General features: G+C 48.8%; 6 protein-coding genes across 6 annotated transcripts; 4 read left to right on the forward strand and 2 right to left on the reverse strand.

Annotated features, from left to right (window-relative positions):
- Nucleotides 1-721: 721 nt before the first annotated feature.
- Nucleotides 722-1,764, forward strand: N7457_006878 (NAD(P)-dependent oxidoreductase; the record flags this gene model as incomplete). The annotated part of the gene is made up of 3 exons (XM_057177921.1): nucleotides 722-746; nucleotides 814-1,190; nucleotides 1,249-1,764. The coding sequence occupies 3 exons, from the start codon at nucleotides 722-724 to the stop codon at nucleotides 1,762-1,764; spliced, it is 918 nt and encodes a 305-aa protein (XP_057029665.1).
- A 961-nt stretch (nucleotides 1,765-2,725) lies between these two features.
- Nucleotides 2,726-5,831, reverse strand: N7457_006879 (Ribosomal protein S18; the record flags this gene model as incomplete). Its single annotated transcript, XM_057177922.1, has 5 exons — nucleotides 2,726-4,456; nucleotides 4,517-4,605; nucleotides 5,064-5,262; nucleotides 5,357-5,592; nucleotides 5,693-5,831. The coding sequence occupies 5 exons, from the start codon at nucleotides 5,829-5,831 to the stop codon at nucleotides 2,726-2,728; spliced, it is 2,394 nt and encodes a 797-aa protein (XP_057029666.1).
- A 238-nt stretch (nucleotides 5,832-6,069) lies between these two features.
- Nucleotides 6,070-8,501, forward strand: N7457_006880 (uncharacterized protein; the record flags this gene model as incomplete). The annotated part of the gene is made up of 2 exons (XM_057177923.1): nucleotides 6,070-8,273; nucleotides 8,333-8,501. 2 exons carry the CDS (start codon nucleotides 6,070-6,072, stop codon nucleotides 8,499-8,501), a joined length of 2,373 nt encoding a protein of 790 aa, XP_057029667.1.
- Nucleotides 8,502-9,499: 998 nt separating this feature from the next.
- N7457_006881 (uncharacterized protein) lies at nucleotides 9,500-10,614 on the forward strand (the record flags this gene model as incomplete). The annotated part of the gene is made up of 2 exons (XM_057177924.1): nucleotides 9,500-10,376; nucleotides 10,439-10,614. 2 exons carry the CDS (start codon nucleotides 9,500-9,502, stop codon nucleotides 10,612-10,614), a joined length of 1,053 nt encoding a protein of 350 aa, XP_057029668.1.
- Nucleotides 10,615-10,677: 63 nt separating this feature from the next.
- N7457_006882 (uncharacterized protein) lies at nucleotides 10,678-12,239 on the reverse strand (the record flags this gene model as incomplete). Its single annotated transcript, XM_057177925.1, has 2 exons — nucleotides 10,678-11,673; nucleotides 11,730-12,239. The coding sequence occupies 2 exons, from the start codon at nucleotides 12,237-12,239 to the stop codon at nucleotides 10,678-10,680; spliced, it is 1,506 nt and encodes a 501-aa protein (XP_057029669.1).
- Nucleotides 12,240-12,500: 261 nt separating this feature from the next.
- On the forward strand, nucleotides 12,501-13,538 carry N7457_006883 (Short-chain dehydrogenase/reductase SDR; the record flags this gene model as incomplete). Its single annotated transcript, XM_057177926.1, has 1 exon — nucleotides 12,501-13,538. One exon carries the CDS (start codon nucleotides 12,501-12,503, stop codon nucleotides 13,536-13,538), a length of 1,038 nt encoding a protein of 345 aa, XP_057029670.1.
- Between the last annotated feature and the right edge of the window lie 497 nt (nucleotides 13,539-14,035).

Genomic DNA, 14,035 nt, shown 5'->3' on the forward strand with positions numbered 1-14,035 from the left:
TCGATGATGCGCCCTTGCTCGGGGCTTTATTGAGACGTCAGAGGTTGTGCGGAGGTGCAGATAGCTATGCAGATTGGGCTGCGATCGGGGAGGTATTTACAGCCACACCCCCACATGATATCGCCACGCAGCTCCTTGCTTTGTTTACGATTTATAGAGGAGCTGATGCAAGCTGCTCAGTGGTATGCAGGTGCAAGCTTTTGCATGTTTTACAGTATTTCATTCTTCCCCCCCTCCTAAAGCCTTGGCTAGTTTTGAGGACTAGATGTACCGATATATCGGAAAATCTTGCTCTTTCTGGTTTAGTGCCAAGGGAACTTCTGATTCTGACGTAATCAGCCAATCGGTTCCGAGCATCACGCTAGTCCACTTTGGGCTCTAAGGTCAACGCGCAGCTGAACTGGTTACTGAACTATGGGCGCCTGAGAATCCACTTCAGTCTCCAAGTGTCTCTTGAAACCATTAACGGAAACGAGCTCCGAAGTTCAGGACGTAAGCTGACTTGAAAATGGCTTGCTACCGGTAATAAAGCGTGGGATTGAGATTTAGTTCCCTCTATAGCACCAATAGTATCCATGGGCAGTTATCTGTTACGAAATCATATCAAAATAACCCATGTCTTACCAACTTGCTGTCAGTACTTAAATTCACCTCAAGGAACGTATATGCTCTGAAAAAAATCTACATTTTGATCCTATCATTTGCTCATAAGAAGCACAATATGGAAGGTCCCTTTGCGTTCATCGGTAAGTTTATATAGTCATTAAAGATCCCCCAGCTATTCAAGATGTCTAATAAGAGGGACCATTGCAGGACTTGGATCCATGGGATCTGGATTGGCGAGAAATCTCCGCCAGAAGATCCCCTCTTCATCCAAGCTGTACATCTACGACACCAATCGTGCAGTATGTGACAAGTTTGTCGCCGATTTCAATGAGTGTGGACCTATCGAGATTGTCGAATCACCGAAAGAGGCAGCAATGCACGCCAAAGTTGTGGTATCGAGTTTGCCATCTGTGGAAGCTGTTCGTGCAGTCTACCTGAGCGAGACAGATGGCTGTATTCTTGCGGCCCCAAATGCAAACCGCTTGATCCTCGAGACTAGTACTATCGAGGCCTCTGTGGCTCGAGAGCTCTCCGTCAGCCTGGAAGCAAAGGGAGCCGGCTGTTACGTGGATACTCCCATCTCGGTGCGTCGAACTTCAGATTCTACGTGGTTGTTGTCAGGCTAACGCCGAATCCGAACAGGGCGGACCTCAAGCAGCGGCTACCGGTACATTGTCTTTCATGATCGGGAGACAAAAGCCAGACGAATCTGATACATTGGGTCAGACACTTCGCCAGGTTCTAGAAACGATGGGCGACTCTGAGAAACTGTTCTGGTGCGGCAAGACCGGTGCCGGGCTCACTGCGAAGATCAGTAACAACTATATTGCTATTTCTGTCTTTCTTGCAGTTACGGAGGCGACCGCAATTGGAGTCCGATCTGGTATAGACCCAGATGTGCTTCATGACATTATCCACAACTCATCGGGGCAGACATTCATGGGTGATATCCTTAGGAGGGTCCCAAGAGCAGCGTTGCAGAGCAACCATGTTTTCCCAAAGGATATCATGGTCAAGGATATTACTCTTGGTGTGCAGGCGGGAAATGAGACCAATGTCAATCCTAGAATGGCTCTGGCTGCCCAGGCGATTTGGACAGAGGCTGCGAAGAATCCGGAAACCCTCTATCTGGACGGTTTCCAGGATGTTAAGAAATAAGGTGCTGTTTATATTCACGGAGGTGCATAACCCAGAACTTATTTTTGAATGGAAATTTTGGTAGCTGTGAATCAACATCTGGTACGGACGGGTAGGGGCTATAATGTAATTGCGATATATTCCGCCAAACTATATCGTGTTTCCTAGAATTTTGCTGTTTGAATGGCCATCACCCTTATCACCACACCCTAAACGCTCGTTAATAAGTGACCACCGCAACGTTTCTGTCTGTTTCTCAGCCATCCTTTCATTCTTCTAATCTGACAGGCTGACTGACACCTATGATCACACTACAGATGCCGAAAATTAGGCGGCCAACAGTCTTCTCCATGGAGATGATCTCCCCATTAGATACGGCTCGTGCTAGATTTACATCAACGTCTTGCATTCTCTGCGCCGCAATAATTGAGACACCAATGTACCGGCCAAAGAGCGGAAGTTTGAAGTCATTATGGGATGGAAAAAAACTTGTGATATTTGGCCATCTGAGCTTCTAATGATTTTGTGGCCGAGCAAAAAACTCGAGAGTAAGAATAAGAATGGTCAACATGGAGGTATAAAGTATATACATGTGAAGAAGCCGATGAAGATGCGCTCCGATATTCCCAGGATTGGGACTTCCTCCAGTACCAAGGGCTTAGAGGAACGAGAATATATACCTGGATAGTCTGCTGGGTCCAGTGTAACAAATGTTTATCTACCCCTAGGCTATTCAAGGGCAATGAAAGGATTGTTAAAACAATTGAGTAGCCTTATTTACGTAGCTCCGAAGGGCCATTCTCTTGACAGACTTGCTATCGCTTAAAACCAATATCTGCGGTAACAATTCTTAGGGACAATATTGGACTTGCGCTGGGTCATTGATACGTGATACTTCTTTCCTCTGGGTAAAGTCTAGAAGATAGGTCGCGGACCGAAGAATCTTAGTTACAGCAAAACTGCATTCGTGGCTACCTCACATTTATTTCAGACCTTCGACTTTCCACACCTTCACAGCTGCATCAGCACCAGCTGAGACGATCTTGGAGCCTCCTGCAACCCATCCGACACCATGGACACCCTCCTTGTGGGCGTTCTGCAGCTCAATCCAATCGCCGGGCTTAGCCAAGCTCCAAACGAAAATGTTTGTATCTAGGGAACCGCTGACAACGTGTGTTCCAGCCTCGTTCCAAGCAACCGATGTGATTCGTGCTGTGTGTGCCGTCCAGCGGTCCGTCACCAAACTGCCATCTGCAACCTTGTAGACCAGAACACGTCCTCGCAAGTCACCCACAGCCAGGTGGGATGCGTCTGGAGAGAAGGCAAGGGAGGAGATTGGGTTGCGAGAGGCGTTGATATCAGCCCGAGGAGAAAGTCGAGAGCTGGTAATGACACAGATCTGAACAGATCCATTCTCACCTCCAATGGCTGCCTGGGAACCATGTGCGGCGATGGTTGTGGCCGTAAAGTCGGTCTTGAACTCCCCGGTCTTCTTGCCATCCTGGAAAATCTCAACGGTTTCAGCTTCGCCAACAAGGACGGTCGAGTTGCCAGCCGTAACGGCCTTCGGCTGTCCATTGAGTTTGGAAGCGCTGCCAGTATAGGTCTTGGCTGCAACATCGATGGAGCGAAGAGTGTCGTCCCAGCCGACACTGTAAATTCTACCACTTCCCTCTGACGTTGTTGCAAGCCCGGCAACGTAACCGGGGTGAGCATCTCCTTCAATCTCTTCAGCCTTACCCGTGACCACATCCCAGGTACAGACTCTGCCATCGAAGCTGCCTGTCCACAGGGTTTCTTTGTTCTCCAAGGTAGTCTGGTTCAAGGAAGTAATGCTCTTCTGATGGCCCGAGACAACTTGGCGGGGTGCGGGAGTACCCTCAACCAGGTAGTTCAAATCTCCGCTAAGAGACAAACTGATAAGAAGGTTATCGCTTCTACCTGGGGGCCAGACCACACCAACTTGGTGGTCACGAACAGCCATGGCACCCTCCTCTCCCAAAGTCCAAGTCTGCGTAGCTTTGCCAGCTTCCACATCCCAAATCTTTACGGTCCGGTCTGCGCTTGCAGTCACAAACTTCCGCGAGTCTTTCGCCCAAGATACGCCAAAGATGCTGCCCTTGTGCTCGCCTTCACCGATCTGACCCTTGGTCTCGCCTGTCTTGCCGTCATAGAGCCAGATCTTGCGGTCTGCGCCAACACTGACAAGATTCGAACCATCCGGGCTGAAACCAAGTCCGTAAATGTAGTTTGAATGCTTGTCTGCAATTCCGTTGTTGAATTTGAACGGCGCTCCATGATAGAAGACTGTCTTCATGTCATCACCAGCAGTGGCGGCACGCAGAGGACGCTGCTGCCTAATCGATACAGCATTGAGCTGTTTTGTATGGCCGTGAATCTCGCCAACAGTGTTTCCACTGTCCCAAGTAATGCAGTGTCCGTAGCGTTGCTTGCCATCGCCGACGGCAATAATGCGCTGGGAGTCACCGTCCCAGGCCAAGTCGTTGATGCGACCATTAACAATGCTGTATTCTCCCTTGGTAATTCCCTCACCAACGCAGTCCCAAACTCTCACAATTCCAGTAGCATCACCACTTGCAACATAGAAACCGGAGGGAGAGAAGCGTGCAACCGTTGTCTGCGCCTTGTGTTCGGTGTACTGTCTAGCAACTCCGGGGTCGTCGATTGAACGCAGGAAGATGGATTTGTTGGACTGAAGTCAAGTGTGTCAAGACTAGGAAGTATTATCGTAGAGATTGTCAGAATCACATACTGCATAAGCCAATCGCTCGCCTTTGGCATCGGAAGAAAGCTGAGTGGGCTGGCCTCGGGTGGTGGAGGGGCTAGCAGCCCAAATGGACTCTTTGGACACGTCAGGATAATGAAAGATAGTATGAGGTTGTCAGGTTCTCACCATTTGTAAGTGACATTGCTAGGGTTTGTACACTCTTGAGGAGTTGGAGAAAAAGCAAAAGGGAAGTTGTTTACTGACGTACGACGCACTCGGGCCACAATAGCGGGGAACACAGCCACCCGTCAACGCCTGGTCTGCCATAGCGTGTGCCAATAAGGTGCCAAAAAGGTACTTCAAATCAATAGTGAAGCATATGCTTTCTATCTAGCTTCAAATGCCCCAAGATGAAAGGAGTTGAAAGTAGTAGCTCCCAATAAAATCAATGCATAGCGCTAAGAATAATAATACACGAAGTCGTGCCCATTCCATCAGACATCGACCTGTACTTGTACAAGAAAATCTGCTCCCAAAGTCTGGCCAAGCACCCAAAACGATGATTCCAAAATGGTATATTCTGCTTAATAACCACCGGGGCCCTCCATGCGTGCCCGCATCTCGGATGCGATAATCTCGGGGTGACGGTGGACACTAGGCATAAGACCCATGCCAATGGCTCTGCGAAGCGCCTTAGCAATCTTGCGCTGGTTGACAGGTCGCAGTCCGGTTTCGGATCTGTGTCTAATACGGCCCATGCTGGTCATGTATTCGGACATGACGGCGAAGTTCTATCATGGCGAAAGAGCACACAGTTAGCAGCTGTTCATTGCGGCATATATATATAGCCCGAATAATTGTTCTGGTGACTCGGAAATTTCATACCTTGTACATATCCATTGGGTTCAGGTTCAATGCATCAAAAGCATCCGTGGGAGGGCTCTGGCGCTTTCCCCATTTCTTCATCTCGGCCGGGCTAAGGTCGTGAGGGGCGTAGACATCTCCGGCTTTGAAATCACGAGTTTGATATCTCTCCAGGGCTCGGCTCTCGCCTTGCGCCTTCTGGTCCTCAAGGAACTTCAGGCGACTGGGTAACCGGCGACGTTGGACCACTTGGGAGGCTATCACGACACGTTAGTGGCCAGTCACAATCAAAGTTGTCCCAGATCATTAAATGAGACAAGAAAGTATGGACATCGGTGCATCGGATTCATCACATACTCTGTGAGCTTGTGCCGCGCTGCGAAGTGAAGGCGCTCATGGCAGCGGTCGAGCTCCAGCGACAGAGCGACAAACCGACAGTGGCTGTGGTGGCGGCATTGCGCAGCAATGCTGGCGAGGAAAAGAGGTTCAGAGACATCGTGACCTGTGAATCTCCGAAGATTAATCGTCGATGCTGAAGACGGTGATAGGGAGACCGGGCAACGCGGAGATGAGATCTTTTTTCGCCAAGACTTCTTCCGCCTACCTCCAGATCTCTCCGCGTCGCAAACCCCCATTTTTCATGATTCCATGTTGCAAGCCAATTTGTGCCTGCTCTTTTTTCTCCAATCTATCTCACTCCGTTTAAGCTTTAAGCTCACTTAATACCATTCATAATGCAGTCTCATCTTACGAGACGAGTGTTCCGAGCAATTATCAACAACGAACCACTTCGATTCTCGCAATGCCACCGAAATCGCCTACATACAATTACCGCAGCTCGTGTACGACCTGCTGTTCTGAGCCTTCCTCATGTCTCGCGGCGCAATATCTTTGTCTTCAGCTCGGATCCCGAGCGACAGCAGAGTACATTGCCCTCCGAAAAGGGCCTGAAACCAATGGCAGACTTGATGAGGGCACTTAAAGACAGAAGTAGAACTCCACCAGGGGATCTTCTCGCAAAAGCATTCCAAACGTTCTTCACAATGCGACTCGAGACACCGATGCTTATCAGTCATTTCCAAGCTCGTGCGCTGATCGTCACCTTCAAACACCTACGGGCCCAACAAGATGAAATGGAGGAAAAAGACTGGCAGAATGTTTTTTCGATTGAGAACCTTGAAAAGGTTCTGGATGTACTCTCCGAATCCGAGTGTGCCCCACAAGCTCGCGAGACCGTCATGAACCTTGCGCGATACGCATATCAAGAGCTAAATCTCGATCATGGATTTGGTCCCGGAAAGATTAGTCGGCCAGCCCTTGGTCTCTATATCAATATTTTGGCTATGAATGGCAACCCAGAAGATGCTAGACATACCTTACTGAAGTTTTGGGGTCAGATGAGCAAGATTACCCCGTCACCCTGGCTTACGATTATGAAAGGATTCGCCATGAAAAACGATCTACGACAGGTGCGCAAGATTGTTGAGGAGTGGGGAAATCATGGCAACAAGTTTGATCAAGCTTCGCATGAAGAGCTCGTCAAGTTTCTCGTCGATCACAATCAATTCAAGGCAGCACAAACGGTCTACGACTCTCCAATTGCCGATGGTTCGCAACCCTCCCTGGCTGCGAGCGAGGCTCTTATCAAATATTACCTCTTGAATTCTCGGGCAGATTCCGCCGAGGAAATCTTCAAGTCTCTCCCTGGTGAACTCAACCAGGACACCACCGGTATCGTCTTACTTTGGGACGCAGCAAAGGGCAGCAATGCTTCCGCTCTTGTGCAAAAGGTGGATGCATGGACTGCAAAGACCCCTCAGATCAAGAACTTCATCACCATTGAAACCGTTAATAACCTAATTCAATATGCCAATGCGATGCAGAATCCACAGCTGGCTTCTGATTTTATGGCGCTGGCAGGCCAATGGGCTCTCACACCGGATAGCCAAACTTACATCTTGCAATTGGAGTCTCGCATTCAGGCTGGTGATGTCGAGGAGACTCTGAAGCTTCTTGAAGAGAAAGTTGATGCAACTTCCCTCACTAGCCACAACCTACCAATTGCAAATAAGCTCATCGCGATGCTTTGTCGATCTGAGGAAAAGGAAGCTTTGTTCAACCAGATCTCCTCTCTTCTCGACCCGCTTTTCCAAGACAACGTGCAATTGGAATCTGCAACCATTGCCGCATTGACACATATGCTCCTGTACCGCCACGATCTCGAAGCCGTATCAGAGCTGCTCCGTCCCCGACTAGGCGGGTACAGTGACGAACAGAAGGCGCCAGTGCGCGATGCGCTGGCCGAGTACATCCTTGACAAATCCCAGTCCGACACCGATGTATGGAATGTATACGAGCTTCTGAAGATCGCCTTCCCAGAGACGTGGGTCTCGATCCGCACCAAAATCATGACCTCTTTCTTCGAGCGAAAGCGCAGTGATCTTGCCGTCTTGGTATTTGGGCATATGCGACAGGCTGACGAACCTGGTCGACGCCCTAGACAAGACACCTATGCTCGCTGTTTCCAGGGCCTAGCTCGTACGGCTGACGCAACCAATTTGGAACTGGTGCACAACATGCTGAAACTGGACCTTGAGGTGGATCTCAACACGAGGATCCTCAATGGCCTCATGATGGGGTATGCCGCGTGCGAGATGCCAGAAAAGAGCATGGAAATTTTCCGCCAAATCCTTCAGTCTGAGGAAGGACCTTGTAATAAGACTATCACGATCTTCTTCAAGGTCTGCGAGAAACACCACAATGGTGCCCAGGAGGCTATCAAGATGATGAATAAGGTCAAGAAGCTGGAGATCACGGCGAATCGGCCACTCTACTCGGCGTATATGGAGGCCTTGGCAGCGCAGTGCGAGTTCGATCTGGCTGTTGAAGCTATCGATAATATGGAAGCTGAGATTGGAATTCCTCCCACTAGTAATACGTGAGTATACCTTTTCGCTGTTTGCGCCGTTCATCGATCATCGCTAACATTTGTCTTAGTATCGGGCTGTTCTACAACGCTATCCCCTACCAGTACTGGAAAGATGAGGTCGAGAAATGGGCCAGTCAAAAGTATCCCGAGCATTGGGAGCATCTGATGAAGACGAAGCGCACTGAGTGTGAGGAGGGGCTGGAATTCGACGGCATCTCGAATGAAGTGTCGGTGTAATAATTTTTGTATCATCTAGGCAGCTAGCCAATTCATATGGATCATGTCTACCTCTGAAAGGGGCAACCCACAGTCTCATGCCTCCAACTGGCCGTAATGCCATCAATTGCTTAACATTACAGGGAGCAAGTCATCCGAGAAGATAAGCATCTGCCACGGTCACATGTGCATTTCCCGATTTGGAACCACCAAGCTCTCTCGTCGTTGGCCACAACCGCTGCTCCTCTACCATCTTGGCTAACTGAACGGTGTCTTCATGTCATATCCACGCCATCATGGGGCCTACTGGGTAGAATCCTAGTAAAGTAGGTCCTTCGGTGGCTTTGTTCTCGCACTCTCTTACTCTTCTCTCACTCGTCACCAACGTTGGTTTTTTTTGGCACGGGGTATGCCATCTTGTTTCTCTACGTACTTTTGGCCCTGCCCACTAGCTTACCTAGCTAGGTATGATATTATGATGATCTCGTCCACCGCCCCCCATGAGGGGGCCATGGGGCTGAAAAAGGACAACCCATTAAGCCCCGGATCAGTCCTTGCTACTTTGTTTCTGCATCTTGAGGATAATTCCGGCAAGCTCAATATGGCCGTCAATTATACCGCAGCATGTCTAGATCCAACAGAAGCATTCAGCTCTATCGAGTCCCTCTATCATTGTTTTGAGATTCTGGGCGAGCTACAAGAACACAGCCAGAGCTATACCACGAATGCAACCACCTCGTTCGGGGCCATGATTGAAGATTGCATTACACAATATTGTCGCAACCCCGATACTAGCCTTGAGGGGTGCTCTAAATATTCATCGGATTCCCCGGGAAGTTATGCCGTGAATGCATATCCGTCTCCGCGATTCATGTCAGATAACTGTTACTATGTCGGCGAGGAAACAAACGAAGATATTTCTGGTCCCGGTGTAATTCTCCCCTACCCCTTCGGTGTTGACTGGTATATGAAAGAGGTTGTTGCTGATCAGAGGAGTATAGATTATGGTCGCATACCTAATGCAGCTCCTAATGGTGTTCATTATCTGGCTGATCCTCCGAGTCATTCAATTCATTCCCTTCTGTGCACGACGCTTGTCTCGCAAAGAACAACGGATGCCCCAGTTTCTCGAGAGACTGAACCTCTCTGGACATGCATCGATTGTCAAGTCCATTCTAGTCGATTTCCAAGAATCCCAGTGCTATTTCGTTCTCTCCGTCCAGGCCGCCGCGATTGTGGCCTTGACCGGTGATGCAGGTGTCCTAGGTGCCACAAGTTTACAACAACTTGGGAGAAATTTCGAAACGGTATCTCAGTTGTCATCGGGATATATTCCAACATTGACCTTTGGCCTATGGATGTTACGTAGGTCACTCTTGGACTCGGCATACATCTTTGCCTGGAGTTTTGCCAGCATTGTAGTCTCGGCATACAATCTGTTCGGAAAAATTGGGCGAAATCCGAAAACTACTGGCATCAACCCAATTTCCAACCTCGACGACCTAGACAAGTGTGGACACAACCCTCCACCGCTCGTTTACTGTTGCTCAGACTTCTATGGGATGTATACTTCTTCGCAGATTATAAGTGCTGGTTGTCTATCTATATTCGGAGTGCTGATGGTGCAGAAAATCATCTCCTACCTCGAGCAACATCTGAATTGCTACCCTGCTGTATCCCGTCTGCAGGATACCATGAAGCCAGTGCTAGCAAGCAAGGCTATCCGAATGTTCTCAAAAGTCTGGGCACTGTTAGTGGAGACATTTCTCCTTATCAACAACTTACTCTACATCGTCTCGAACTCGTCGACGCCCGAGGGTGATTGGTCCTTCGGTCAAATCATTGCAGTGACAATCTGGGTTCCGGTCATTACCAAGTACATCTACTGGTCATTTTGTATGGAACACTATCACTCTTGTCATGAATTAGATCAGCAGCCCATGCTAACTCATTCACAGTTGGCACTAAGTCCTATTCTGCAACCCGACTTTCCGAGCCCTTCCATATCGTCGAAGTCGAACCAAAAAGGGACCCATTGGCCGAGCTCGAAGAAAATCAAACATACACATTTCAGCCGTTAGACAGCACGATAGGATCGCGACCAACCCCAACTAGGACATTTACCTGGAGTTGAAACGTATTCAACATCTAGTGCTCTTCCTGTGTGGTGTGTACGCAGCCCAAATACGACACTATATCAAGCAAAACATTCCCGTCGAAGTTCCGAAAACAACTGCCAAACTTGCAATGGACAGTTCTCTTGCAGTCGCCGCCCAATCTCATCAATCAGCTTCGTGACTCGACCACCTAGAAACCACTCCTTCTGGAGTGGCTTTAGCAAGACAGCGTATTGAGCCAAAAGTAGCAATGCGCCCGGATGGCTGCGATCTAACAGATCAAAGTACCCGGGTAAGACTCGCATCGGCCACGAGTTTAGAGCATCCCAAATACTCAAAGAGGAGCCGCATTGTCGAGCGAACTCAAAGGCCTCTGCTAATTTCTGGGCTGCGTCCTGGTATATATGCAACTCATTCTCTGGTTGTCTTTCACAGCCAACACTTTCATTTGAAATGACAGACAATAATGACCTGAGCAACGGATCATCAGATTTGATAGTGACGTCCAGATCGTCCTTCCATAGCGCTGCAAAGGATGCCAATGGTCCGTTGGTCAGTTCAGACCAGACAGGACACAGCATCGAGCAGCCATTGCGCAAAAGACTGATCCAGTTTGACGACGATGGGGTAGCGTTTTGATCGCCGAGCAATAAAACTTCATGTTCACTTTCAGAACTGAACGCATAGAAGACAAGGAAAAATGCAAAGCTCAGTATTGCTTGGCAATTACTGCTATCAACATGCATAGTTGCCAAGTGAAATGCGGGGAGTGCTTGATCTTGGTGTCGGATTGCCTGAAGCATGTAATAATCTCTATTATCGGGGTGGCTGGAAGCCAGATGCAGCGCTGAACAGGCTAGCATGCCATGAAGCAGAAACGGAAATCGTGTAGCCAGCTGGGGAACAATCACTCGGAAGGCACTGTCAGTATCCGGACCACATGATAGCGTTTTATAAGTGGAGTTCAAATAATGGTCGAAGAGTTCTGCACTTTCGGCGTTCAGCGATATGTTGTAGTTGCGCGTGGATAGAATTGACGCTTTTTGCTGCCCATCGATATCCGGGACTGTGATGGTCTGGAAAGAACAATCAAACAGAGAACATCGTATAATTTGTTTAGTCCTCTACCTACCGTACTTGGAGATTCTTCGCCTGCACTCATCAGCTCGTCTGTACTATCACTTGGCGACGCTAGCAGCGCTGGGTTTGTAAAGTATCGCAAGGCATTTCCCCGGAAAAGTGTCTGCAGCGGCACTGAACACCAGAATATTCCATTATCGCTAGCGTTTAGATGGTGTACAGTTGACCAGTGTGCCTTCATTCGCTTGGTAGTTATACATAAGTGATTGCACCCCTCAAACCGACAGGCTAGTCCGTCATGGATTGGGAGCACATCCACCGGGAATTGCGTTTCATCAGGTAGAATAATTGCATCTAGCGGTGCTAGCTTGAACTGGGATGCATAGTCGACAAATCCCCGACGTCGTAAGCGGTTTAGATGGTGGGTCTCTTTGAGATGACGGACGATAGCTCCAGGTTGGATGGCATAGTGGCAGTGCAGGCAAATCAAAACCCGATGGGTTGGGAGATAGCGTAGCAACTGAGCCGGAAGAACGGCTTCAGGAATAATCTCCGGTATCATGGTCTATCTCAAGTAAAATATAGAGCGTTGTGAAAAGGAGATGAGAACGGCACCTTCAGTTCCCAGGGCGTTAAGCTTAAGCCCAGCCAATCACAGCCGAGAACGGCACCGTCGGTTTTCTATACGCAGGAACCTATACATATCACTTTGAAAAGGACGAGGATAAGATGTATAGAAGTTGACTATTTAAACTCCCTGTACCCCTTCTAATGCATATATTTCAATTTCATACTTCCATACTCCTCCCCCATTGATTCCAATATGTCTTTCTACAACTCCTACCCCGGTTTCCTATACCGGCAATTCCTAGTTTGCCCTCCCAAGGCACCCTCGTCCACCTCTCTCTCAGGAAAAGCCGGCCTGGTCACAGGCTCAAATACCGGTCTAGGCTACCAAGCATCAGCCCAGCTACTGGGACTCGGTCTCTCCCATATCATCCTAGCCGTGCGCAGCCTCTCCAAAGGCGAAGCCGCGCGCAAATCTCTCCTCGCCTCCCTATCCAAGTCTACCAAGCAACCCGTAGTTGAAGTCTGGGAGCTAGATATGAGCAAGTATGCTAGTATCATAAGCTTTGTCAAGCGTCTCCGAGAATCCGGCATTCATATCGACTTTGCCCTCCTCAACGCAGGCGTTGCCAACTTCCACTATGTTGCAACCCCATCAACATCCCACGAGTCAAGTATCCAGATAAACTGGCTGAGCACTGCTCTTCTGACTCTGCTTCTCCTTCCCGAGCTCAATAATCAGGCTGCAGCAAACCCGACACAGCCCCATCCGGTGATATCAATTGTCAGCAGCGAGACTGCCGCGTGGGCAAAATTCAAAGAAGCGCAGATCTCCAACAATAAGGGAGTTCCACTCATTCATGTGCTGGATGACAAGACACACTTTGACATGGGTGATCGCTACTACACGTCGAAGCTGCTATACCAGCTCTTCTTCCTGGAGCTTGTCAGCAATCACCGAAGTATGTCTCATGGTGCAATTCTCAATCTCGTCAACCCCGGTCTCTGCTATGGGTCTGAATTACATCGCACGGCTGAGGGAGCCTTTGCAAAGGTTCTTTCAGGTATGAAGAGGGTTATAGGTCGTTCTGTCTCTATGGGTGCTCGGAACCTTGTTCATTCAGCGGTACTGGCTGGTGACAGCTCGAATGGACGGTATTTGAGTGATGGTAAAGTGGCTCCGTTTGCGAGATATGGGGAGACCGAGGAGGGCCGGAGGATGCAGACTCAGGTGTGGAAGGAGACTGTGGATGAGCTGAGTCGGGTGGTGGATGTAACTAAGCTCTTGTTGTAGGATTGATATTTTTGAGTCATTCTGTCTCTTGTGTTCTGCTACAATACTATACACCATTTGATTTGATTAGACTATGATTACGGCTCAAAAGGAAAAGAAATAAATAAATCGCCGCTGATTGAAGTCACTCTCTCTTTCTGTCGTTACTCAAAGAGTCAGCTTTGAAAGAAAGTCTCCATGCCATTTTTCCTTGAATGACCAGCCCATTCGCTCGTTTGACATGTGTTCTTGTCTCTATTGCGGAACCTCCATGATTCTAAGATCATTCGTTGATGTTGCTAAATCTTTGACTCTTTATGCTGGGTTTGACCACTTGGTGTTGACTGATCCCGACATTCTTTGGAAAATTCGAGTTGACCTCCAAGCATGACCTGTAGTATCGTGTTAACAGAGTCCAAGTTCGCGTACGTGAGTCCTGACTCACCCCTAGGTCTTTGATCTTTCGCTTAAGCATTTTATTGGAGGAAGGCAAGCCCACGTTTTGCGGAATATGACCT

Source organism: Penicillium paradoxum, assembly GCF_028828445.1.
Source record: "Penicillium paradoxum strain IBT 22861 chromosome Unknown utg000006l_segment0_segment0, whole genome shotgun sequence".
In the NCBI taxonomy this organism is placed as follows: Eukaryota; Fungi; Ascomycota; class Eurotiomycetes; order Eurotiales; family Aspergillaceae; genus Penicillium; species Penicillium paradoxum.